Source organism: Sporothrix brasiliensis (assembly GCF_000820605.1).
Source record: "Sporothrix brasiliensis 5110 chromosome Unknown Cont20, whole genome shotgun sequence".
In the NCBI taxonomy this organism is placed as follows: Eukaryota; Fungi; Ascomycota; class Sordariomycetes; order Ophiostomatales; family Ophiostomataceae; genus Sporothrix; species Sporothrix brasiliensis.
In genome coordinates, this window is record NW_024467139.1 from 1,689,850 (window position 1) to 1,715,292 (window position 25,443).

At 53.6% G+C, this 25,443-nt stretch overlaps 7 protein-coding genes across 7 annotated transcripts; 5 read left to right on the top strand and 2 right to left on the bottom strand.

Moving 5' to 3' along the window:
* Positions 1-1,691: 1,691 nt before the first annotated feature.
* SPBR_07739 (uncharacterized protein) lies at positions 1,692-2,519 on the top strand (the record flags this gene model as incomplete). Its single annotated transcript, XM_040765993.1, has 1 exon — positions 1,692-2,519. One exon carries the CDS (start codon positions 1,692-1,694, stop codon positions 2,517-2,519), a length of 828 nt encoding a protein of 275 aa, XP_040616448.1.
* Positions 2,520-3,210: 691 nt separating this feature from the next.
* Positions 3,211-5,147, bottom strand: SPBR_06913 (prenylated rab acceptor 1; the record flags this gene model as incomplete). The annotated part of the gene is made up of 2 exons (XM_040765169.1): positions 3,211-4,548; positions 4,623-5,147. The coding sequence occupies 2 exons, from the start codon at positions 5,145-5,147 to the stop codon at positions 3,211-3,213; spliced, it is 1,863 nt and encodes a 620-aa protein (XP_040616449.1).
* Positions 5,148-6,896: 1,749 nt separating this feature from the next.
* Positions 6,897-8,462, top strand: SPBR_07130 (uncharacterized protein; the record flags this gene model as incomplete). Its single annotated transcript, XM_040765384.1, has 3 exons — positions 6,897-6,969; positions 7,043-7,995; positions 8,073-8,462. 3 exons carry the CDS (start codon positions 6,897-6,899, stop codon positions 8,460-8,462), a joined length of 1,416 nt encoding a protein of 471 aa, XP_040616450.1.
* A 570-nt stretch (positions 8,463-9,032) lies between these two features.
* Positions 9,033-10,049, bottom strand: SPBR_07582 (uncharacterized protein; the record flags this gene model as incomplete). Its single annotated transcript, XM_040765836.1, has 1 exon — positions 9,033-10,049. The coding sequence occupies one exon, from the start codon at positions 10,047-10,049 to the stop codon at positions 9,033-9,035; it is 1,017 nt and encodes a 338-aa protein (XP_040616451.1).
* A 2,269-nt stretch (positions 10,050-12,318) lies between these two features.
* On the top strand, positions 12,319-13,253 carry SPBR_07649 (uncharacterized protein; the record flags this gene model as incomplete). The annotated part of the gene is made up of 3 exons (XM_040765903.1): positions 12,319-12,349; positions 12,440-12,500; positions 12,584-13,253. The coding sequence occupies 3 exons, from the start codon at positions 12,319-12,321 to the stop codon at positions 13,251-13,253; spliced, it is 762 nt and encodes a 253-aa protein (XP_040616452.1).
* Positions 13,254-14,009: 756 nt separating this feature from the next.
* Positions 14,010-15,127, top strand: SPBR_07482 (thioredoxin; the record flags this gene model as incomplete). Its single annotated transcript, XM_040765736.1, has 3 exons — positions 14,010-14,088; positions 14,163-14,734; positions 14,795-15,127. The coding sequence occupies 3 exons, from the start codon at positions 14,010-14,012 to the stop codon at positions 15,125-15,127; spliced, it is 984 nt and encodes a 327-aa protein (XP_040616453.1).
* Positions 15,128-23,645: 8,518 nt separating this feature from the next.
* On the top strand, positions 23,646-25,307 carry SPBR_07056 (uncharacterized protein; the record flags this gene model as incomplete). Its single annotated transcript, XM_040765311.1, has 1 exon — positions 23,646-25,307. One exon carries the CDS (start codon positions 23,646-23,648, stop codon positions 25,305-25,307), a length of 1,662 nt encoding a protein of 553 aa, XP_040616454.1.
* Between the last annotated feature and the right edge of the window lie 136 nt (positions 25,308-25,443).

A 25,443-nucleotide genomic window follows, 5' to 3' on the forward strand; every position in this document is an offset into this window, starting at 1 on the left:
ACACCTTTGTCTTGTGTAGGTCAAAATCACAATCGTCATGTGAGGACAGATTGCAGTGTTTACCAAAAGCATTAGGGCCACGATCGTTCCTGCTGAAATTACTGTGTTGGTCACTCGGGGAGGAAGTCGCGATAGTTGCACTTTCCTTCCGTTAGGCTGCCTAGCCCGTCTAGGCGTGGCTATGGTGTAAAAGGCAGGAGGCATACAGTGCAAATACAGTACATCTACTGTATCGAGGCTTTTCTTTGAACGTGCGATGAAAAATCCCAACTTCCAAACAACAAGACACACCCCGTCGTATTTCCTGTTGCGGAATTATTTGCTGGGTGGTCGCGTACGTGTTGTCCATAACTATTACTGTTGCTTTATAAGATAAAACAAAAATTGAATCATAAAGTAAATCGTCATAGAGAAAGATCTGTCGGAGAAAACGAAGCACAGGGAAACTTACTAGTGTCAGAAAAGTATTTTGCGGGTGTAAGGGCATGATTCTTTTCCGTCACAATATGTGGTGAGGATAGACTGTTGTCGCTTTTGAAGTTGTCTTGGGAGGTTCGTTGTACATTTATGCCGCCATGCTTTCCATTCACGTCCGTCTTCTTGCCAGCTTCGTTACCTAGCCTGAGACTCTTTGCGGCGGAAGTCCACTAAGTCGAAGCATAACAACGCCATGAGTACGGCATAAATCACAGGCTGTTTGCATCATGCTGTACTCTATATTGTCGCCAGTTTTCTTCCATACAGCGTAGCTCTCATTGACACATGTGTCGTCCCTTGCACGTGATGGTCTTTGCTGTTGGACAGTGTAAGTGCGGCTCATCCCTAACAACGCTAATCCTAAAATGGCATATGCTGTAATGACGCCCAGAACCATGCCCCATTGTGTCCTGCATTTTCGTTGGCGTTTTCCTCGCACGGTAAAAGCCGAACGGTTACTTAAAACAGGGGGTCCGTTCCTGCGCCAGTGTCTGGGAACACGACTGGAGCTCCCCGCCGCCGCCGCCAGCTTTTCGTTTCCCAGCCCTCCCATTAACGAGCTTACAACAAAGACTAAAGAGGGATCGCGCAGCACAACAACCGCCACGCTGAAGAGGGCATCCAATGTAAACAAAGGGAACGGAAAGTGCAATACAAGACAAACCAAACAGGCAACAAGATGGTGTCCGTAAACTTTGTCAAAAAGAAGGAACGACCGAGACTCTGCCAGGCAAAATTGCGCACTTCCTTTGTCAGGAGGCGGTGAGCGGCAGGAGCGAACATTGTGACACCCCTGCCGCAAATATATAAAAAACGAATAAAAAAAGAGGCTGGGCTACTGTTCCCAGGGTCTTCTCTCACTCCTGCTCCTATTTGCCCCTCTTCCCAACCAATCAGTTCCCAAAAGACATCCCGTTCCCCGACTCCTTTCCCTCTCTTTTTCTTTACCGTGAACTTCTCATTACTATCGTCCTATCTTTGTGTTCAATTCTTCTCGTTCCTTCGACTCTCATCGTTTCCATCCCGTCCACCGCGTCAACGCCGTCCCTGCGACAGTCTCCGAGCGTCCTTCTTTTTGCTATACCTGCATTCCGGTGACGAGGCTGCGATCCTTCATGAGGACGGGTTTGGCCTAAAAGCGACAGCCGCATTCCTCCCCTCGTCTTCGCTTCCTCGTCTCTCCCCACACAACACCTTCTCCGCCCGCCGCCAACATGGGCTTCTTCGACGTGGAAGGTGGCTCGACCATTACGGGTGTCTCCCGTAAGAGCTCGCGTCATTCCTCCTCCAAGCACCACAGCAGCGGCCACCATGAACGGGAGCGCGACCGCGAGCGCGGCTACGAGAGAAAGCGCAGCCGCAGCCGCAGCGGCACCCGGTCCGTCAACATCTCCGCGCGCAGCTTCTTTGGTCTCGACGACGGCAAGAAGCACCACGGCAGCAGCAGCCATCACCACCACGGCGGCAACAGATCGACCGGCAGCTTCTTCAGCCTGCCCAATGTCAGCAGCCGCTCCATCTTTGGCTCCTTTGGCCGCAACGGCCTCGGCGGCTCCTCGTCGTCCTACTATCGCCGCTCGCCGCGGTCCAACTTCATGCAGCGCGCCTACAAGAAGCTCAAGCGCCTCCTCCGCGACCTCATCTACTACGCCAAGAAGCACCCGATGCGCGTCTTTATGCTCGCCATCATGCCCCTCATTACCGGCGGCGCCCTGACGGCACTGCTCGCCCGCTTCGGCCTGCGCATGCCGCAGTCGCTCGAGCGCATGCTCGGCGTCGGAGCCCGCGCCATGTCCGGCGACTCGGCCGGCCTGGTCGGCGAGGCCATGCGCATGGCGGCTGTGGCCGGCACCGGGACCGCTGGAGCCAGGGCCATGGCCACGAGCCTCGAGCGCGGCCGGCACGGCAACATGCAGTGGGAGCGCCGGAGCGTGGAGCGGGATTACTTTGGTGGCGGTGGCAGCCTCGGCGGCCGCAGCCATAGCGACAGTGGCAGCGGCTGGGGTGGCAGTCTGGCAGGCATCGCGAAAATGTTCTCATAGGCAAGTTGACGCAGAGGACAGAGGTTTGGTCTTGTTACGCTTTCTTGGGTTATATACTATTTCATTTGGGTTCTCGGGCATTTTTCTCTATTTTCATCCTCTTTGATGTTTTCTCATATCCGACTATGTTTTCGTGTCGTGAAGGGCATAGCATGTACATTTTTTCTCTGTCTCTTTTCGTCTCTCTTTGTCTTCGTCTTCGTCTTCGTCTTCGTCCATTTTCCCGATCACGATTTGGATTTCTTGGGTCGTTTCCGTTATTAAAATAGCACATCTTTACAAAGGTTTAAATTACACATACAAATTACCAAAACGAAAAATAATTCCTATTAAGCCTACCAAAGCTCTGCTCTTGCTCCCATTCCTGGTCAACTATTTTTGAACCCGTTCACCCAAAAAATACAAAGCCCAGCGTTCTTGTTTTTGACCCGTTTTGACACCATTTTCCAGTTCTAATCTTGGGGTATGAGGAAAGTAGGGGTAAGTGGGGATATAAAAGTGAACGATAAAATAAACAATGAAACACACATGGCAGGACAAGAGACACATGCGTGGCACGACAAGTGTGAGAAGCAGGCGGGATTAAAGATATTCATAAAAAGACAGCATATGAAGAAGTGAAGAAGAAGCGAAGAAGCGAAGGGGACGAACAAAGAATTCGTGGTCGAGGGAGACAGAAAGAGCGGTGTACCTATTTCCTCTTTCGCTGACGGCTTGTGTGTGAGCTGGGCGCACTGGTGCTGCTAGGTCCAGCCGACTTGCGTCTAGGATTGGCAGACGACGAGCTGCGGGAAGGCTTCTTGGACTTGGACGACCGCGACCGTTCCGGTCGCTGCTCTGGGTCAGGCTCGGCTTCTGGTTCAGACTCGGACTCGACTTCGACGACAATCTCGCTGTGTCTCCGGGATTGGCTGGATTCGCCACTTTGCTTGGCGCGAGATCGTGTGTTGTGAACCGGAGGACGGCGGCCGTTGTCCGTCTCCTCTTCGTCGTCGTCACTCGCCGTGCTGTCGTCGTCGTCGTCGTCCTCGTCGTCGTCCTCGCTTGACTCGGTATCGTGCCTCGCCGGCCCCTTGCGGCCCCTGGCTGCAGCAGGGCCTGCTGTTGATCCACGAGGATATGCTCCTCGCTCAGCCACGGCCGCAGCGCCAGCAGTATACGTAGGCGCTCGCGGACCCGCAGTCATGTATTGAAAGGGATCAACGTGATTCGCAGTTGTTGCCGGGTCCGATACGTGGCGGGCCGTAGATGGTCCACGCAGGTACGAATAGGTAAATGGCGAGTCGCTGCGGTTGTGGTCTGCTCCGTCCCTGCTGTTGCTGCCGAGTACTGGCTGTGAGCTGGACGAAGGCAGAGCCCGAGACGATGCGCTTGGCGGCGGGAAATAGCCGATTGGAGGGTAACCTTGGCGATCCTCCAACTGGAACGAGCCAGGCACCCGCTGCGGTGAGGTGTTGTCGTCCCCCGAATTTCCGGGTGTCGGTAGCTTGGTGAGGCTGCGCGACATGGATTCCAGGTGCTCGATTGGCACCGCCACTCTGTCTGTGCGTTCTTTTCGTCGTTGACGGCGCGCCAGCGCCCGTGCTTCTCTCTCTCTGTGTCGACCAAGGGCAGCAAGCTCGACCCTGCTCAGTTTGACTTGCGCTTTGTCTTTAGCCTGCGCACGCCGTATCCGAGACAGGGCCGAATCCAAAACTGCTCTCTCTTCCTCCCCTGGTTCGCTCACGCCGTCCTCCGAGTCATCTCCCGACGACGAATCGGTAGCCGAATCCTGGTCGTCGGAGTCCTCGTCGGCAGCTCTCGAACGAATATATCTCCTGCGAGGCTGCAACGCGCCGGCCTCGCCTCCTAATTCCCGGGCCGTCCCACCCCAAGACGAGCTCGAAGCACCATACCGGCGCAGATACTCCGCATCTGCACCACTCCCCCCACTACTGCTGCTCAATTCTTCGACAACCCGACTGCCTCCACCGCCGACAGCCAAGTTCCACGCATCTTGCCCCCTGACCCTGCCTGACCGGGCGCCTCGCTGCTTGCCACTGGTTGATGATCTTCCCCAGGAGGGGCTGTGTTTGGGAGCACGTGGCCGACCATCTAGACCACCTCCCCAGAAAAAGCCTCATCGATGGGCTTATCCATCATCGACGCGTGGCCAATGATGACAACACCGCTGGCACCGACGAGCCAGGCGACGGTAGTAAAGGGCGACGAGATGAGACCGACAGGGATGGCAATGATGTAGAGACCGGTGTACAGCTGCGAGGTGGTGGCGCGCATGGTGCCAATCTCGAGATCGCGGCCGTCGAGCTTGCCAATGAGGAACATGCCGGCGGCAACAAAGACAATGTCGAACAGCAGCCACCAGTTGGTGAGCAGGGTGTAGATGCAGAGCATGACAAAAACGACAGCGTAGTTGCTGGAGAAGTAGCCCAGGTTGTAGTTGACGCGGGACTGCATATCGGCAAAGTTCTGAGGCTTCGACAGGCGCTTGACATCGAAGAATTCAGACAGCGGACGCAGGTTCGAGAAGCGCGTGGCCAGCGACGTCGACCGCACGCTGTTGAAGCGGTCTCCAAGCTGGAGCCGCGACGTCAGCATTTCGATCGGGATCTGGATGCGGGAGGCCATTGTGGCGGCTGAGTGACAAAAAGGAGAGAAGAAGAAAAGGGGAAAAAAAGAAGAAAGAGGACGAGGAGAAAGATGGAGGAGGCTAGTCGAAGGGGTTTTATTCGGGCCTCGTCGGAAGTAGCGGTGACGATGCGGATGCAGATTCGGACGCAGGTGCAAGTGCAGATGCAAGCGTGCTTTCGTTCGCTGGGCGAGTGGATGGGGATGGTCGATTTTCGGCAAAGGGGAGCAAAAGGGAGCAAAAAAAGGGAGACCCGCGGATATTGAAGACGCTGATTATCGGAAAGGAAGAGTGAGGCGAATGAGTGACCACAGTGGGAGACGAGGGCGATAAGAAAGTCAAAGGACAGGAATGGATCGAAAAGGGCAAAAACGAGAACGCGCGAAGATGAATTTTGGCAGATTGATTGAAAGTGATCAGGCAAAAAAGTCGGAATCAGAGAAGGGGGTGAAAAAAAGAAGCCAGGGGGCGGAACTGGGAGTCGAGCGAAAATAGTTGCTGCGTGGGGCTTAATAAACGGGGCGAACCTGCCAGGGGAGAAATAGGAGCGTGTACGAAGTAGGCTCGGCAGGGAAACAGCGCGTGTGTGCTGGTGTCGGCGTGTAGCAGGAGCAAACGACAGATTGAGATTGGGTTGGGCAGCACCTTCCGGGACTTGGTAATAAACAGTGGAGGAACTGGATGTAATTACGTGACGCGCTGGCGAAGAAACTTTGGAAAGTGCGAGCGATCCTCAATGTGCTATGGAGTGAGCGTGTGAGTAGTGAGGAGTGTAAACCTTTAGTACTTTCAGAAGCCAGAGTTCGTGCCTTCCGCATTCCTAGCAGTCTGCATATGAAAGGAGAAAGCACGCTAAAAGCTAAATTGGCAGAACGACACGTAGCTTCTTGTCCTTAAACAGACGTGTTCGTCATAGGCATCACAGGGCTGGGCTTAGGCACCGATCATTAAGCCTGGTAACGCTGAGCCGAGTAGGTATTCAAACTCCACCAACATTGATATAAATACGAAGTAAGCACTACGTGGGATGCAAGGGCCCTGTCTTTGACGGCGTCTTTGAAAGAATATATTTTATCGTGGGGATGCGGGACCAAATCACTTCCTGGCAATGGCAAGAGGCACCAGTTGGGAAAGAGCATCCTGCAAGACAACTTTATAACAGGCATGGCAAGTGCGGAAGCGCTACTATAAACGAACCGGCGGCCGCAGAGGCCAGTCATTGTAGCCCATATATCTTACTTCTGCGTCCCAGTTCGACTGGTGCTTTTGACATCTTGATATTCATTTTTGTTGCAATTCTCTTGCCTGGCCCTGTTTTCATGCTCTGGTGAAGCTGAGGACTGAGGACTGAAACATCGAAGAGGAAGGCTCTAGTTTCAGGGGCGTGCCTTCCTGCTGAACGACTGCCGGCTAGCGCTGTTTGCGGAAGCACGACCCAGTGGTCTGTGACAATGTCACGCAAATAGGCCGTCCTGCAGCGGAAAGCTCCCCCACTGGCCACAGACCCCAGTGAATATTCCCCGTAGCCTCCAAACACGTCTGCAGCCAAAAAGAGAGCCTTAACATCACCCAATAAAAAAAATTGCTGTTTCGGACACGACACCTTTACGTTCTGCAAACCTGGTCCATCTGCAGTACGACTTGGTTCTCCTGCGGACGCTGGTCTTCTTCGTTTGTTTTCTGTTTAGCTTGCTTCCTTCGCCTTCAAGTGCCTCCAATTGCCATCTCGTCCACCAAGCAATGCAACAATGAGATTCTCGACTTTGACCGTCGGCCTGTTGGCCGCCCTTGCGCCCATGGCAGCCGCCTGGACCAAGGAGGGTGCGTCTTGGCCTGTCTGCTTTTCTTTGTGTGTCCGCCTTTTGCTCTTTTGCTAACCGCCGGGACCCCACAGACCGCGAGATCTTCCGTGTGCGCGACGAGCTCGCCGCCGCTCTTGGCCCCGAAATCACCTTCTACGACTTTGTTGGCGTCCCTCCCTCGGCCTCTCTCGACGACATCAACAAGGCGTACCGCAAGAAGACCCGCCAGCTTCACCCGGACAAGGTCAAGCAGCAGCTCGCAGCCGACCGTGCCAAGGCCGCCAAGAAGGAGGGCAGCGGCAAGACGAAGCCCGGCGTCAATGTCGCCAAGGGTCCTTCGCCTGGCGAAGTCCGCGCGGCTGTCAAGCGCGCCTCGGAAATGCAGGCTCGTCTCAGCATCGTGACCAACGTCTTGCGCGGACCCGAGCGCGACCGCTACGACCACTTCCTCGCCAACGGCTTCCCCGTCTGGAAGGGCACCGAGTACTACTACAACCGCTACCGCCCGGGCTTCGGCACCGTCCTGTTCGGCCTCTTTGTCTTTGTCGGCGGAGGCGCGCACTACATTGCCTTGTACATGAGCTGGAAGCGCCAGCGCGAGTTTGTCGATCGCTACATTCGCTACGCGCGCCAAGCGGCCTGGGGCAACCAGTTTGGCGGCGTCGACCTCGGCGGCGACTTTGGTGCGGATCCGTCCATGGGCGGCCGCGCTGCGGTCGACACGGGCGCCGCCGATGATGAGCCCCAGCCGAACGTGGCCATGAACCGCAAGCAGCGCCGCATGCAGGAGCGCGACGCCAAGCGCGACGCCACCCGCGAGGGTGCTGGTAGCCGCCGTGCTGCGCGTCGCGGCCTTGGTACCAACACCAGCGGAGCTGGCAGCAGCGGGACAGCTACCCCCACGGCGCAACCTGGTGCCGGCCCGACCGGCGCCAAGAAGCGTGTGGTGGCCGAGAACGGCAAGATTTTGGTTGTCGACTCGCTCGGTGATGTCTACCTCGAGCAGGTCGACGAGGAGGGCAAAGTGGAGGAGCTCCTTCTTGACGTATGTCCCCGCGTGCCACCCCTGGCCTGTTGTGAGTTTGTGGAACCTTGGAACTGCCTACTAACTGACGTCTTTAGATCAACGAGGTGGCTCGCCCCACGTTCAAGGACACGGCCGTCTACCGGCTGCCTGTCTGGCTCTTCGGCCTGACTGCGGGTCGTCTGCTGGGCGGCAAGACCGGCGCTGACGAGGCGAACATTGAAGACGAACAGGTCGACCGCGAAGACACCCCGCTGCCGCGGAAGCAGGCCAAGGCCACGCGCAAGGCGAAGCCAGCAAGACCAGCCCCGGCCGCAGCCGCCGTTAGCGATGTCGACGACAGCGAGTCTTCCCCGGGCAAAGCCACGCCCAGCACCGACTCGCAGGAGGACTTTGAGCTGCTGGAGGCATCCACTGGCTCGCTCAAGGCCACAGGCAGCAGTCACAATAAGGTCAAGGCAAACAAGCGCAAGGGCAAGAAGAAATGAGTGGTCATGGAGGAGGGGGGCACACTTGGGCAGGGATGCATTTGCTTTGGGTGTCGGTAGTTCCTATTTTTTTTTTTTAACTTATCTTGGCAAAAAAAGAGCTTTCTTAGGAAACAGATTTGGAGTATACGGATTCACAAAAAAAATTAATAGCACAGGGGTGCTCTTGTTACAAGCGAACAAACAACCGGGAGCATCGATACGGTAAAGCAAATATTCTTTTCTTTGACATATTAAGAGCCTTTTCAAACCCGAAGACAAAGAAGGCGAAAACGTTGCGAATTCGAACAACAGCAGCAATGAGGGGATGCAAGATGTGAGACGTGCTGTGATATATACATGTACCGTTATTCGTGACCTTTGAGAATCCAACCTGGATATAATGAGTAAGACAAATAGCAAGGACGAGCGTCGTTGAGATGTGCCAAAGAGAGGAGATGGACGAAGTATCTCGCATGAAAATGCAGAAGGAATACGAGAAAAGAAAAAAAAAAAAAAAAAAAAAAAAAAAAAAAAAAAAAGTAAAAAAGTAGAATGCAGCGACGGGGAGAAACAATTCCATAGTTCCATCTACATGTCCATCTCACAGCCGTCGCGCATGGCCATCAGCGCGCCGTATTGGTGCTCCATCTCCATGGCTGCCTGGTGCGGCTGGGGCCAGGAGGCCCGGCTAGGTGCTGGCATGGACGGCGCTGGCTGTGTTGACGACGTCAGACGGTTGGCGTAGACTGGGTCGGTGGCATGGGAGAATCTCAAATGCACTCCGGCATGCACATCGGGGTTGGCGTTGTCGGACTCATGCTCAGTGCGCGGGATGCTGGCGGCATCGTCACCACCACGGCCTGAGAAGCCGGTCGCCGGTGCCGGCGGTGGCGAGTTGGACGCCATGTATTCGCGGCGTGCCAGCTGTTCGTACCCAGACGCCATGTACGGTTCCATGTAGGACTGGGGCGTTTCCTGCAGCCACCGACCGTCGGCCGACTGGTGCGTCGATTTGTTCGCTGTCGGGACTGCCGCTTCGCTGGGCCGAAAGGACTGCTCGTGCTGCTGAAAAAACTGCTGGTTCTGCTGGCTCTGCTGGCTCTGCTGGCTCTGCTGGCTCTGCTGCACCCGCAAGGTGGAAGAGGTAATCTCCTTTTCCATCTCGGCCTCCATAGTATCCCAGGCCGCCCCTGCGGCGACGGCGTTGTAATCGGCGGCCGTCCGAGTCGGTGGGCAGATGCGCCACAGCTGGAGCAGGTAGTCACGGCGGTCCGGAGCGGACATCTGGAAAAGGGCAAACTGAACAGGTGTGAGCGCAGTCGGGTCGATGCCGTTCTGCACCAGGATCTGCTCGACCGTTTGGCGCTGCTGCTGCTGCTGATTCTCTTCTTGCATTTGTACATCTTGCTGTCGGGCCTGCTCAACCGCAGGCTGTAGCTTGATGGTGTGGGCGGAATGGTGGTAGTGCTGCGAGATGGAGTAGACAATCTTGGATTGCTCGACGGGGGCGGGCACGGGGACCTCTGGAGTCGGCGCAGCGATCGGGATCGAGCTGAGAGTCAGGTTCCTGGCCAAAAGCGCCGCGAGGTCGTCCTGCGCCTGCATGGTTGCCGTCGTTGAGTGCGTAGCCATCATAATGGCAGACAAATTAAGACCTGGTTGTGACTCTTGGTCCTGCACATACATGTTAGAGAAACGATTCTGCAAGTCATACCGAGTCCTCTCCACTGCTGTGTATATACCGGTAGACTTGTCAGGCTGTGTGGATAACTCGGTATTCCTTTTGCCCGTCCTGGTGTGATAAATTTGAACACTGTTAGAGACGAGGGATACGCGAGCGTAGTCAGTAGGTCCAGTCAATGGATCCTGGTCTTGAGATTTCTTGAAGGATTGTGGTCCTTGGAGAAACGGGTTTCTGCTTGGGAAAATGGATGCTTTATATTCTCTCGCTATGCTATATGAACGAGTTCCTGGCAAACTCGATGTTGACGATACGTTTTGAGAAAGGGTGAAACAGAGCCAGCCAGACACGGCTGCAAGAGATGCAATAGACTAGAAAAGAGACAAAAGAGGGAGCGAGAAAGGAACACACAAGAAGCATAAAACAAGCAGTAGGAAACAAAGGGCGGCTTTCTTGAATATAAAGGGGAAGGGGGGGGGAAAGCTGGGGCAGAATGATGGACAGGCCGTGAATGACGGAGGAGGCAAAATGGGGTTTTAAAAGCAACAGTGAGAGGTAAACAGGCACGATGGGGGGGTGGCAGAGGGTCCCGTGCAGAAACCGACGAGTGGGGTGAGCAGGAGAGGCCACACGAGGTCGAAAATAGGGCCGGACTCGGACAAGGGGGAAGGAGGAGGGGGAATGTCTGAGTTGGCAAGGGCATTTTCTTTTTTTGTTAAGGAAAGAGGTCTCTGTGGTGAACTGGAGGGAAGTTCAAGAAGGCAAGATAGCATGAGCGGAAGGAGAGCCTGTGGTAATTGCCTTGTTTACACTTGTTTGACATGCAACGGACGACGTGGGAAGGCAACCAACAAACATATGGCAAAATGAAAGAGGAAGGTGTTCCTGGTCGAAATGCACAAAGGTGCAGAACTTTTCCGAAAACAGTGCTTTACACGACCAGAAAGGAAAGAACAGATACAGAGGGGTACGCAGAGCGGGGCAGTGACGAGGATCGAACTTTCCGGCTCGTGGGCCGAGTACGAAGAAGGCAGCGCCAGAAGGAGATTTGGGTAATTTCGGGAGTCCTTTCTCCTTTCTTATGGGATTCCCTTGGCTCTTGCCCCTTTGCTGTTCCTTTATTTCGACTACCCTTTGTCTTTGTCCTCTCGTTCTTTCCATCCTTGAGTCCTTCCGTTTGCGACGGTCTGGACGCTCGTGGAAGGAGCACACACGTCCACCGCACCCCCCCCCCCCCCCCCCCCGACTTCGGGCTCCAACGGCCAGCAGCTTCTGCAGGAAGAAGCACATTGTCACACAGATCTGACTGGCCAGCACATATTTTTAGGCACCGTTCGTCTGGGTCCCGCCATGCATCCACTCGCCAGCCCACTCTTAGCCGTTCTTGCCCGTTTCAGCCAATTCAACCCACAGCGTCTCTAAGTTGTCACGGCACATTTCACAGCCGTGCAGTTTTACAAGTATGCGACCTCCGGTATTCGGGCAGCATTGGGCATGCCAGCATAACCAAAATGTGACTTGTCTATCCAGATGTATCTTGGCGAAAGTCTTTATCTGTGTTGGAGACGGCCCGAGAACGTGAGGTCTCGAGGCTGCAGCAAGTCGCTAGACTGAGAGTGATAACTGTATGTGGAGGTGAACTGTGCAGATTATTTAACGTCGCGTGAAAAGCGTTCTTGTTCATCCACTATACATCTGTGTGGCTAGCCTCGCTCGGAGGTGCACGCACGTAAACCCCAGATCACGCCTATTGAGATGTGTTTTTCCGATGTTAAATTTAGCGATTCAAATTCATTGGCGGGGCATTCGTTCCTTCCCAGACAAAAACAGGGCCAGATCGCTTGGGAACGGTCCTTAGGTGTGCTAAGCCGTGCGCCACACGCTAACAAAAGCAGCCGCGACACTCTTACTAGTACAACATTTGATGAATGACGTTGTTGGAGAGTGGCAAAACGTCACAAGGCAACGGCAGCCATGGAGGCCGCTCCGTTGGTCTTGTTCCTGCCTTTTCTGGACCTAGCCTTGATTGGACTCTCTACCTCATCGCATTTCGACATAGATGTTCCTAACATTTTCTCCCCTCTTCACATTCTCCTTCATACACATCTTCGCATAACTATCGTCGCGCGCTGTCCCTGACCACGCTGCCGCGACTGATTTCGGTGCCGCATTCGACATTCTGCCCCCGCCAACATGGCCAACGACGCACCGCCCCCGAACTACTGTAAGACTCTCCATCAAACGGTCTTGCAACAGCTCACGTGTTGGTCATTTTGTACTGTCAGGCTTTACTAACCGCCTCCCCGTTTTACAGATGCCATCCTCGAAATTCCCGAGACTGCTACCGCCCAGCAGGTCCGTGATGCCTACAAACGGTACGTACCCTTCGTCACATCCAACTAGCTCCCGATTGACCCCTTGCACAAAACTGACCGGTCTCTCGTGTCTTTTGTCACAGTGCTGCCCTGAAAAACCATCCCGACCGTGTGCCCCAGGACAGCCCCGAGCGCACGACACGCACGCGCAAGTTCCAGCTCGTCAACGATGCCTACTACACATTGTCCGACACCAACCGCCGGCGCGAATACGATGCGCAGCGGCGTCTCTTCAACCGGCGTGGTTACAGCTTCCCCGACGAGGCGGACGAGGATGGTGAAGATAGCGAAGACTACCCGTCGACAGGGGCGGGGGCGGGCACCCACGCCGGAACGGGCGCCGCTTCGTGGGCATGGAACTTCTTTTCCAATGCAGCGAGCGGCGGTGGAAGCAGCCACGGCCACGGCCAAGCCAATACGGAGGAGGCACGCCAGCAGGCCGAAGATGCGCAGTTTGCCGACGTCTTTGAAGAGATGCTGCGCGAGGAGGGCATGGCCGAGCCAGGGTCTGGCCGGCCCACGGGCAAGTTCTGGGGCTTGCTGGGCGGTCTGAGTGGCGGTGCGCTGGGCTTCATTGTGGCCAACGTCCCGGGCATGGTTGCCGGCGCGGTTGCAGGCAACCGCCTGGGAGCAATCCGCGATACCAAAGGCAAGAGTGTCTACGCTGTGTACCAGGAGCTGCCCGCTGACGACCGGTCACGTCTGCTTGGCCAGCTGGCGGTGCGTGTGTTTAGCCACGCCGTCGGCATCTAGATACTCTTGGGAGGCGATGGGCAGCCGGATATTGGAACCATTGGAGAGGATCATGTTTTTTTGGTGCAGCTACCGATACCTCGTGCGACTTGCTATTTGCTATTTGCTGTTTGTTTTTTTTGTTTTTTTTTCGCTTTTTTCCTTCTTGTCTTTTCTGGTGTTTGAGGCGATATCTGGAGGCTTCATTTACGTCTTTCCATTATGTAGATAGTATGTAGTCCTTGGATTACAATGCACGAAAGTACAAAACCTGAACTGATAAAACAAACCCAAGCAAAGCAAACTCGACGTCATGGTTACTTGCGACAATGCACCCTTGTTTCCTATTCCTTATTTCTGCACGTGACTCGAAGTCAAAAGAAACGGTAAGGTGCATTGGGTGAACGTGCCTTTGCAGCAGCACATCGCCAAAGGAGGTGGAGCACTGCGGGGCAGCTCAGCGGTGCTCGCGGCCCTAGTCCAGCCTGCCATCGCTATTTCGTAATACTAATTGACCCTGCTGGTGGCGTCACAAGGAAGAGCTGTCCTCGCCTTCCCTCGCTTTCTTCCGGTTTCACAAAGCTCTTTTACAACTCCAACGTTCGTTTTCAATTACGACGACACGACGACACGACAACACGACGCCACGACGCCAAGACCTTGCGAGTGGCTTGAGATCAGCCGACGAAGAAATAGACGAAAACACAAGACAACCGCAGTGGGCGAGAAACAGAAAATCTTCTCTTCTTGAGTAGCAGCAAAGCAGGCACAGAAACGATGTCGAAAGTCACCCACATCTCGTCGGCGGCGCAGTTCGCCGGCCTGCTCAAATCGTCCAAAGTGGTCATTGCCGACTGTATGTGACCGGAACGTCGTTATCCAAAGTGCATATTGTTCTGCTAACGTTGGCTTCCTTGCCTTCCATCCCAGTCTTTGCCACGTGGTGCGGCCCCTGCGTGACGATCGCGCCCTTTTACGAGAAGATTGCTGCACAGCTCGGCCGGGAGAACGCCGTGACGTTTGTCAAGATCGACACCGACGTGCAAAAAGACATTGCCGCCAAGTACCGCATCACCGCCATGCCGACCTTCCTCCTGTTCCGCGACGGAAACGAGATTGAGCGCGTGCAGGGCGCCGACCCCCGGAAGCTCGAGTCACTAGTCAATAAGCTAGTCAGAGAGACCGGCAGCGCAGGAGGCGCGTCGAGCAATGGCAGCGGAGGCGAGGGCTCGAGCGGTGATGCCAGCGGCTGGTGGAGCGGCGCCAGTGTGCCCCGCGGCTATGCCGACATTACGAACCACGTCGAGGTGCAGCGGACGGAGCTGCTCAACGTGGACGACGCCGCGGCGGGCAGTGTGCGCGTGCTGTTTGGCGGGGGCAAGCCGAGCGGGAAGAGCGAGGCGTTGTCGGCAAGCAGCGCAGATTGGGTCGAGAGCGACACGGACGAGCAGTTGATGCTGTTCATCCCGCTGCAGTCAAATGCCAAGTTGCACACTCTGCAGGTGAGTTATCCTTCACGTCCGCTGCTGTCTTTTTTGTGTGTGTATGTTAACCAGGCGCAGATTACCTCTCACCCAACGGACGACGCGGCACGGCCAGAGCTGCTCAAGCTGTATAGCAACAGCCCGCACAACCTGGGTTTCGACGAAGCGGAAGACACACTGGCGACGCAGGAGGTCACGATCAAGCCGACGGACTGGAACGAGCAGGGCACCGCCTCGATCCCACTCAAGTTTGTCAAGTTCCAGAACATTACCAGCCTGGTCGTGTTTGTGGTGTCGGCCCAGGACGGCGCAGAGAAGGTGCGGCTGGACCGGGTGCGACTGATTGGTGAGGCCGGCGAGAAGCGGGAGATGGGCAAGCTGGAGAAGATTGGTGACGAGCAGGGCGAGTAAACGAAAAAGGAAGTCGTGCACGAACAAGATGGCAAAACCCCTGTCTTTCCTCACCGTCTTTTCTCTCCTTTTACGAGCAAAGAAACGCGTTCACGAACCACAAAGGCTATTTTGACTTCGCTTTCTACAACTGGTTACGGCATATGGAGCACAGGTCATGCATATGAGACCAACATGGAATACCAAGAAAAGACACGATAGACTCAAAAATGAGAAGCCAAGCACCCCCGGCATGAACCGGCCATAACAATACGTCGACTCTCGGGGCGTTCAATTAAGAGGAGTTAAGAGTCTTCTACTTTCGGCGCACTCGTATTACTCACTATGCTCCCTATCTTCCTCCGTCGTATCGTCTGCGCTGCCTCGCCTCTCGTTTTGACCCTTTTCGTCTTCATTTGCCTTATTGCGAGTTCGTCTGTTTGTGTGTGGGCGTTCATTTGGTTTCCGGGATGGGAGGCACTCTGCTAGGCGAGATGCACAGGGGAGACGCCGTGAAACGACTGCGGGCAATGAGGTCATTGTACGGAGTAAGAGACAAAGCAATATAGAAATATATATCCACCTTCCACTCTCTTGCCTATTCGCCCCCATAGCGCATGGATCTGCCAAAACGGGTAGGTGCTGGCAGGTCAGTAAGAGAGTTAAAGTGCTTTGCGGCGGCGAAGCCAGGAGGAAGCAAAGACGTGGAAACGGGAAAAATAGGAGAGGCCAGGGAAGGCAAAATAGCCGCCATATAGCCAAGACAAGAGTAGGGAGCAAGCGGACAGTAGGGTCGAAACGGATCTGAGGGCAGCGTCGTCTGTGCGGATTTCGTAAAGTCCTGTAAAGTATTCATTTCTGGGTTCTTGGTAAAGATAAAAATAAACATCAGGATGCAGCAAATACTTAAACAAATGACCAAATAAAAATATAGATGGCCTTTCTACACTGGATATTTCATGTGATTTGTTTTCTTTTCATCCATAGTTCATTTTCATATTCGGTCAGCTGGTTTCCACAAACCACTCCTAACAAATGAACAAAAATGAAGACACCCAGGACAAATTGAGGCAACAAGCAACAGACAACAGGCAGCAATAACAAGTCGGTGATCCTTTCCTGGTCAACCACGGCCAATTTTCGGATGTAGTGCCTCATCAGCAATGTCTATAATGTCTATGGACTTCATGCTTTGCCTCCTTATTACTCTTTTGTTGCTTTCCCGGTAGAAGAGGGTAAGTTTCGCCAAACGGGTAAAATATGTCAAAAGAAACACGAATAAACAGGAGGGGGATCATTTGCGTGAAGTCTGGTTTGATCGGTTTTCGTGTTTATGTATCTAGCGTTTGACTTTTCCAACACCTCGCCGGGCCCCGGCTTGCCAGGATACAACGGCGGCTGAAAACGACACCAGATGACGATCGCAGATTACCTCGCACTATGCATGCAGACTGGAAACAAGCAAACATACAAAAAAAAAAAAAAAAAAAAAAAAAAAAAAAAAGAACAAGAAAGGAACGCTTTCATCATTGTCCAACAGCCTTCCCCTTGCGGTTGCGGCACAGATCACAATTCAGCAAGGCATAACCACAATGTGACCGACAGAAACAAAATTTACTGGGATCACAAACTGAGACGACTAGCATTGACAAAGCAACCATCCTTCTTTGGAAAGTCTCTTCCGCGTCGCAGCCGCGGCGCACCCTCTTCTGTGCACCATGCAAGGGCAGGGTCACGCTGGACATCAATACGTCGATCGGCATACTCTGGGTAGGACCTTCGATCCAAGTTCCAGAAAGACGTTTAGGGACAGCAGTTCACTAGGCCCGAGTCGAGGCTCGAGGCTTGATGCTGGATGAACGCAACGCAGCGATGGTCACCTGGCATTTCTGGAATGCAATGGCACTTGACAGCCAACAGCCAAACCCCCTTTCTTGTCACGTCACGTCACGATATCACGGCCCATGTATGGTCAAAGAAGAAAGAAAAATATACACCTGTAATGTTGTGGTCTCTGAGCGGCACAGATTCCCAAGGCAACATCATCGATTCCCCCGTCCTCCCCACAGCTCTTGCACAAAGCCGTCTTCCTTAGTTGGTTGTTTTGTTCGTCCCCCCACTGTCGCCTGCCCGGTAGCTATAGAAAGCCGAGCAACACAGTCCAGTGGGAGAGTCGATGTGCAATTCCGTTCTTCTGTGGCACGACTGACGCTGCGAATGGCGACCCGAAGGGCTAGCCTCACCTTCCGAAGAAAGTAATGCTAAACCCAAGTCCCAGGCCTCCTCAATTGAAAATGATCTCGAGCAACACGGAGATGTAAAATTTTGGTCGTACCGCCGCACGAAGAAGAAAAAAGAAGAGAAGAAGGGAAGAAAACAAGCAAAGAAGGACGAGAAAAATTTCGGCGCTGAAATAGAAGCATATTTGTGGGGCGTAAGTAGCCGGGGGGGCTGTGATTGGCCGTATGTTTATGGAGTCGAAAAGCCTTGCGGGCGGGCTTTCCAAGTACAGCACGTGAGAGTAGCTTGATTGTCACGTGCAACTGGATCCAACTCTTCCGTTCTAAATTTACACTCTCCGCTGTCAAACATGACGGGCTTTTTCATCAACGGATACAGACGCAGATCAAGCAGGCCGATCCAGTCCCTGAATCCTGGGAACGAGTGTCACACGAGAGAAGAACGGGAAGGGAAGGTAAAGGTTAATATGATTTGCACAGGTTCTTTTCCCGGAAGCGACTTCGGCTATCGGCCCTCTCTTGTCTCGAAATTGTCCCTTTCATTTTCTGTGTCGTATCACATCATATGCACATCTCTCCCTCCCACGCATGGACGTTTGGATTCCTTGTGTCTAATTATAAATACACTTATCCACCATTTTTGCGCATGTGAGTGGCTTTCGGTAGAGGCTCGCAGCACGGGAGCAGAAGTCGTTCCCAATGAAACACATCGCAGTGCCGATGATGCTATGAGGCTGAGACAGGGTGCCTTTCGCAATTTGGACTGTAAAGCGTTGGCTGGCTTTGAGCGATGCTGCTCTCTAACAATGACGTCGTCTCGGCCGTCTTTTTCTGCTGTTTCTTCTTCTCGTCCTTTTTCTTCTTTCCTGGTACAGCTAGCAACTCGGCCACTCGGATCCAGAGGATGCATCCGGGTCGCAGTAATATATCGAACAGGTGGCGGCTTACAATGCATTGAGCATTGACTCACCGTTTGCACATCCCTCCCATCAATGTTTTAGTCGGTGATGCTGGCTCGTCTAGAGTTTGATCGATGTGCCGCTCTAGAAGTGACGGTGCCCTGGATCAACTCGGACGTGGACGCGTATGCAAATCGAAACGGCGAGCCACTGGAGGTGTGAGGGACGTTACAGAGGAAATGAACGTGAGATGAGGTCAGTCACGAGGGCTAATTGGGAGCAGTGAGATATACGAAGACGGCGAAGACAACCAACAAACTCAATCGACCTCGTTACCCAAAAAGGCAATCTAATGGTTTAGAGAAACAGCGCGACTTCAAATTTCTAACAATAGAACGACGCAGAAATTACAAGAATAAGGTGGGGGAAAAAAAGGAAAGAAAACGTAAAGAAAATATACGACCAGCCAAGACGACAAAACGACGGTCTTCTGGTCAAAGGTGGTTTGAGCGGTCAAGGGGTCAATGGGATCCGGCCGCCGACATAATGAGATTGAGGGCGACGCCAACGACAATGGTGACAAGGGCGAGTAAAAGTGGTTGCGGCATAGTCGGCCGTTCTGCAACCAGGATGAAGCACCTTGGGTGAGAAATAAGAAGGAAGAGGAGAAACAAAACCTAGAAAATCCACCGAATGGAAACGACCGAATAATATCAAAGTAGAAAGTAGAAAAAAAGACCACGCAAGCGTTTTAATCAATATAGTGGAGATTGTGGAGGCTGTAGCAAACCAGCAACCAGGGAAGAGGGACGAAAAAAGAAGCCGAAGGATGTTGAACGATGGTTACGGAGTACGCCTTACTAGCAGAGAAACCAGTCTACGACGTAAAGGGCGTGCTGTGTATTATTGTTTGTTGCCAAGTGAGGGGGGGTGAGGCAGAGAATCGGATTTTAATCTATTTAACCTGCAAGCCATCCGTGGATTTGTCTTTTGCTGCTTCCAATTTTTATTTAAAATACGATGGGAAACCTGCGCGGGCAGTAGCCACAGCATAAAGTCCCTACGTACGCAGTACGACTATCAATATATGTCGTATGTATCCATCCATCGTTTTGTGGTTTTGCACGGGTCATATGTAATAACAGAGGAATACTAAGAGTTGCTAGCACGGAACGGTGTATGCATCTCACAACCCATGACACGACACAGAACCGCAAACAAAAGTTGATGGGGGTTGCTGGTGATGGCTGTGGTGGTGGTGAAGACGGTGTAAGTGACCCGGCGGGTGGCTGTGGGTTCGAAGGCAATACACTCGTACCAGTTTGTCCCAACCGTCGACCAGCCGCCGACCAGTCCTCCCGTGGCATAATACGGTCGTGCTATAGTTTGCCGTGCTCTGCTCTTTCTCCTCCTTGTTTTGGCCGCTGTCTGGCGGGGATTTGTTTTGGGGTCCTCGACAAATACGGTGACAAGTCCGCTGTAGCCCGCCTCGTCTCCTCCCTTGTCTCGTTAGTTTTCCTATGCCGTCTGGTCCCCGGTCCCGTCCAGGGTGACCCTGGGGCTGGGACTCGGTCGGGCAGGATGGGACGCAGACGAGACAAAAGGTTGTGTGCGGCAGTGGCGGAGGGGCAGAGGCAGAGGCAGTCGGATCCGTTTGGGACTTACCCGGGACGTATCGAGAAGCAGTGATAAGAGTACCTGTAAGGATGTAAGGAGGATGCACTCTCATTAACCCGCGACAGGACTCGCCATCGACGTCACGAATCGCATTGCAGAAACGCCTTGTCAGCTCGTCGGTGCTCAGGATTTTGCATTGCGCTTGCTTTCTCAGAGCACAGCCCACGTATTACGTCGTTTTCGCTACGGTGAATGTTGCCATCTTGCCATGTTGCCATCTTGTCATTTTGTCATCTTGTCATCTTTCCAACTCGTCATCTTTTCAACACGTCATCTCCTCCTGTTATTTACTCGAGTCCAATTCCGTAGAGTGCGCCCCCGGTAGCATAGGCACCTCCTGAATGTGCTCAGTCAATGCTCTTAATGAGGGCACGGACAACGCAGTCGTTTCTTGTGCAGAACGCTACCAAAGAAAGAGAGAGGGAGGGGACAGGGAAGAAGTCAAGAAGAAAAAGAGAGAAAAAAATGAAAACCAGCAAGACAGAACACGACAAAGATAGACTACCCCAACCGTTGCATGCGCCCCTCGTCTACACAAAGTGACTTAAACCACCATACGTTACAGCGCACGTCCAATGTCCTGTAGCCCTTCATCTATTCTGCACATTCGACCCAGAGGCCAACTCGGTCTTGTTCGCTCTGTTGCCTCCCTCATCAGAGCTACATCCTACTTCTCTGCATCTTTCCATCGCTCGCTCGGTGCCCGTGTTTCGTAAATCGGTCTCGTCCAGGGACCATTCCCGCTTCGTTGCTCTTGGTTGTCTTCCCATTGACATATGCTCCCGTTCAGATTGGCGTCCTCAGCTGTCCCCTTCTCACTCATACTTTTGTCACCACCAACATATCGCTGTCTCAAAATTGTATGTCGTCTCTTCGTCTGGATACCCTCCCACTGTCTCTAGTGTACTCCTTGGTCCGGCTTACATTGTATGTATTCGCACATGTTGTATATTCGTCGTATTGAAACCCGCGATGCTTCCAACACCATACAAACGGCGGTCTAAAATGTCTAGTCTCGTCTAACCTGGCAGCATCCTGGTGTTGGCCAGGGTTCCTCCCTTATTTCCCTCCCGTTTCCTGTTGCGGGAACTCTTGCCTCATCCATCACCTGTCTCATGTCCCTATTTTTTCTTGTCTTTCCCCTGCATCGCCAACCTTCTCACCCTCCTAAAGACAACTCGCGGCTCCCATCGTCGCTCCCCTGTGCCATTCCTTTTCCGCTGTTGCACCGTTCCACCCAACCCGCAGTCCGCGATTCGCCATCCGCCATCGGCCGCCCTTCTGCGCGCACCCCGTCCTTGCCTCGATCGCCCATCTTGTGTTGCGTTGGTTTGTAACAAACTCAAAATAAAGAACGCGGTACTCCGTATGCCAGACACAGAAATGCAGAACAAAATAAATATGCGTCGTATTTACGTCGTACTTTCAATGGTAAAATGCAAACGCACTCCAATCTCTGTCCCCTTGGTTCTTTTCACCCACGACGCAGTTCATACCTGTGCCTCTCTGTCTTGCCGCGTCACTGCCTTCACACATCACATACGCATTCTGATCCAGACTCTTCCCGGCACTGCTCCGTACAAACCATGAAATCTTCAGCTACTGCCTACTTTGATTACACCTTCGCTCCATTCACTATCGGTCTGCGCCGGCCCCATCTCCACACACACCATCACCTATCTGGTCTCTGGACCAACTGTGACTGCGCTTTTGTGCAAGACTATACCAGGATGGCCGACGCACAGCAGAATGCGACGATCTGCTACAAAGTTCAAGGCTAGTGCGCTTTCGACATGGCATCTCGCACGGGATGCACCAACATCTGACTACTGCATTGCGCAGCCGCGCCTTCCAGGTCCAGACAAAACGGGCCAAAATGGACCAAAAAAGAAGCCCAACATCGCTTGGTTGACAAACAATACGACCACCACGGGCCTAAAACGAAGACGGTGTTTTCCTTAGCGGAAACGACGTCGCTCAACATTCATCTTGTGACTCCGTATTTTCTACTCTTGTCGCTAGCATGTCGTTTATTGGCATGTTAGTCGTTCCTTCCCTTTTCCGTCCGACTTCCTTCCGAATCAGCCAGCGTGTTAGTCGCCGTTTCCCCTTTCGTTCTTTCCATCGTCTCGCTTGGCGCCTTCCAATCCTCTCACAGACGTCCCTTCCTTCCTCTGTTGTTCCCATCTTTCCTTCTCTACTAGTTTTACCTGCTGCTCCCTCTTCAACAAATAAACAAATATCTCCTTTTCCCAATGGCCTCCCATTTCAAACTTTCCACCTCAAACCAAACACCACCCTCGCACCACCTCTCGCCTATCCGCCCAGCGCCTCGCCTCACCGCCTGGCTCCCATTACACAATTGACACAAACGAGCGCAATAGACAACACGGCGCTGCAATCCCCTGCCCAGCTAGGAAAAATAAAGGACTGATCTCCTACATCACTGCTGCAGACCCAACCAAAAACGACTCATGTCAACACCGGTCGGATCGTTGCAGAACGAACGTCTTTTCTCTTATTACCCAGCTGATCCATCCAGTCAACCCTGTCGGCCGCCAATCTCAAAACAGCAATCCGTCAAAGAATTAACCACCTGGCTGCCCACCAACCCATTTAAACTGTTAAATTTTAACCTGTTCACCCGTCAGCCTGTCAACCTCCCATTTCGGTTTCTTGGTTAGCACTGCGGTCTTCCTCTCTGAAAGTAACAAAAGGGGGGGCAGACAAGCAAACAAACGAAACCCGCGATCGACGACGCGGCCCCTTTTTATTTTCTTCTCCCTTGGGTCTTGCAATACGCCGGTTAGCCTTCCTGCAATGCACATCAGTGATTTACAAACACTTGGCCGATTGCAAACTGCATAGGACACCTGCAGCTATAACTATAACAGCATCCACAACCATAAAGCAGCGGTAGCTGGAGCCATATCAAAGCCGCAGCCGCAACTATCCACGCTCTGTGAGGTTGGTCCGGGTATTTTCGAGCCGCAACCTCTGCAAATAAGAGAAAGAGAAACAACAAAAAATCAATATAGGACAAAAAACCACTGGGGACGATCTACGGCCCAGATTTCCCAGCCCAACACCTTACCACTCACCACCCTCCATCCACCATCTGCCATCCATTCCCCAGCACAGAGTACGGACCCGGCTTTGCCCACCACCGACCTCCCCAGCACTTTACGGCCACAGCCGCGCCTCCTAGGGCATCCTTAAAAATAGGATCCCTTCATACAGCAATAATACGCCGTCACACGTTTGCACCCTCTCCCAAGTCACTCCCCACGTAACATACTCGCTCACTCTCACACGCCCTCCCGAAAAAGGAAAGAGGCAGACACGACCCTCCCAAGGGCACGCGGCCTGGGTTCAGGATATAATATCTCGACCTTGTGTCCGTCCCATTTGCTCATTTTATATCTCCTTCTCGTTTCCCTCTTTTCTCTCCCTCCTTTCCTTTCCTTTTCTTTTTCCTCTCCTCCCTCTCTCTTCCTTTCCTTCTTCATCATGCTACTTCAACAATACCAACAGCAAACCCAACAGTATCTTCAACAAACTCAGCCTTCTTCCTTCTCACCCTTCTCGCCATTTTCTCCCACAGATCTGCCGTCTCAGTCTCGTTCTTCCTTGCCGTCCTCTTCTCTGCGTCGTCCCTTATCAACCGCCACCATGTCTCAGGAATTTCACAGGTTCTTATTGCTGCCTCCAGAAATACGCACCATGGTCTGGGAGTATGCTTTGCCCGAACCCCGTGTCTACGAGGTCATGGATGTGCCCCATGCCAAACAAAAAATGAACGCGGCCGACGGCCTCATGTTTGCCAACGTCCACCATGAGCCGCCACCTCCGCTCGCCGCCGTTTGCCGCGAGTCGCGCGGCTTTGTCCTCCACCACTACCAGCCACTGACTCTCGGCCGCACCACAAAATATGTTGACTTATCTCGGGACTTGCTGCTGCTCGAGCCTTACCTACTGCTCAAGCGCTTACACCGCACTCTGCACTTTATGAGCCGCATCCCTCTCATCCGGGACCACCTAGCCGGATTAGCCCTCGGCACAAGTTACGGCGTCTACACGGGCATCTGCCATCCAGTCCTCAGCTGGAAGGTCTCCAAAAGCAACATGGGCAAGCTATTGACGGGCCTTGCTAAATTCCCCAAGCTCAAGGCGCTGCTATTTGTCGTCCACCAGGAGTTCCAGTTTGAATTTGACTACTGCTGTGCACCTGCCCCAGGCCTACCAGCCTCGAGACCAACGCCTCCACCCCAACCTCTTTCGCCTCACCTGCCCCCTCCTCCGCATCCACTACCGGGACCGGGCATCTACCCGTCACATTCTCTTCCCACAGGCCTGGAGGGCACCCATCAAGCACCACTACAGCAGAGCGCATCGCCGTACTCGTCCCCAAGGTCTCGCTCCTCTATCTCGCCATCACCATTACCCTCTCCCATGGTGGCGCATCTCCACTACCCACCAGTCGTCCCAGTATCCTTCCAGCAGCTACCGCCGCCGACACAATCACCACCGATGCAACTTCCCCTGCCACCCGTTCCACCAATGCGCTCGGTACCAGCACCACAGTCGGCTCCGTCTCGGCCACTTCACACGCCTTCTACCACTCAAATAAACGACTCGCCATCTTCTCCTCCACTCATTCACCAGGCGCAGGCCATTCCAGCTCCTCAGCCGGCTGCACCCCAGGCACTTCGTCCTCAAGTTGTCCATCAGGCATACCGCTTCAAGTTCGATATCGAAGGCAACATCAACCGCCATCCGCGCCGGCCGCACCTCAACCAGCTGCTTTTCTACCCGCTCGAAGACAAGAGTGAGGTGGACGAAAGGGACGACTGGGAAGCGCTCCTCAACGCCAAGAGCAGCAACAACCCTGACGATCTCGATGAAGAGGATCCGTATGGCGAGTTTTTCGATCCCTGGCCGAGCAATGAGGACTGGCGTCGCTTCCGCCAACGCTTCCGCCGACAGGTAGTCGCTACGCTCCAGGCCGGCCTGGCGACGGGCGACGGTCAGAATGCTTTCTGTGTCGACGCTGATATCAACGAGGCCGCTTCGTCATCTGGTCGGGCCGTCTGCGGAGCTAGTGTCCACCGCAGCAGTGGCAACGGTCTTTCCTCGTCGTCGGACAAGAAGTACCAGCAGTACTTACATCAAACACAGCAAAAGTGTGACGGTGACGACTACGACGCTGGCTATTCTGGGCCGCACAACTACAACAGCCTCTACAGCCTACACAGCAGCAGCAACTATGCCGGTGTACAGAAAAAAGGCGGCCCCAACGGCCACCGTCGACGCTACTCACTCAAGCATAAGCTACCTGCCATCAAAGGTGCCAGTCTCCTTTGGCGCTACACGCGAGGAGAGTGAAGAGCCCGTCTTTCTTTTCCGTTTTCCATCGTTTGCCGATTTTAGCGTGTCTGTTCTTTCTATATTGCCCGGCGTTTTGATATACATACAGCCTTTTGATATCTCACGAACGTATGAACCATAAACGATACCAGAC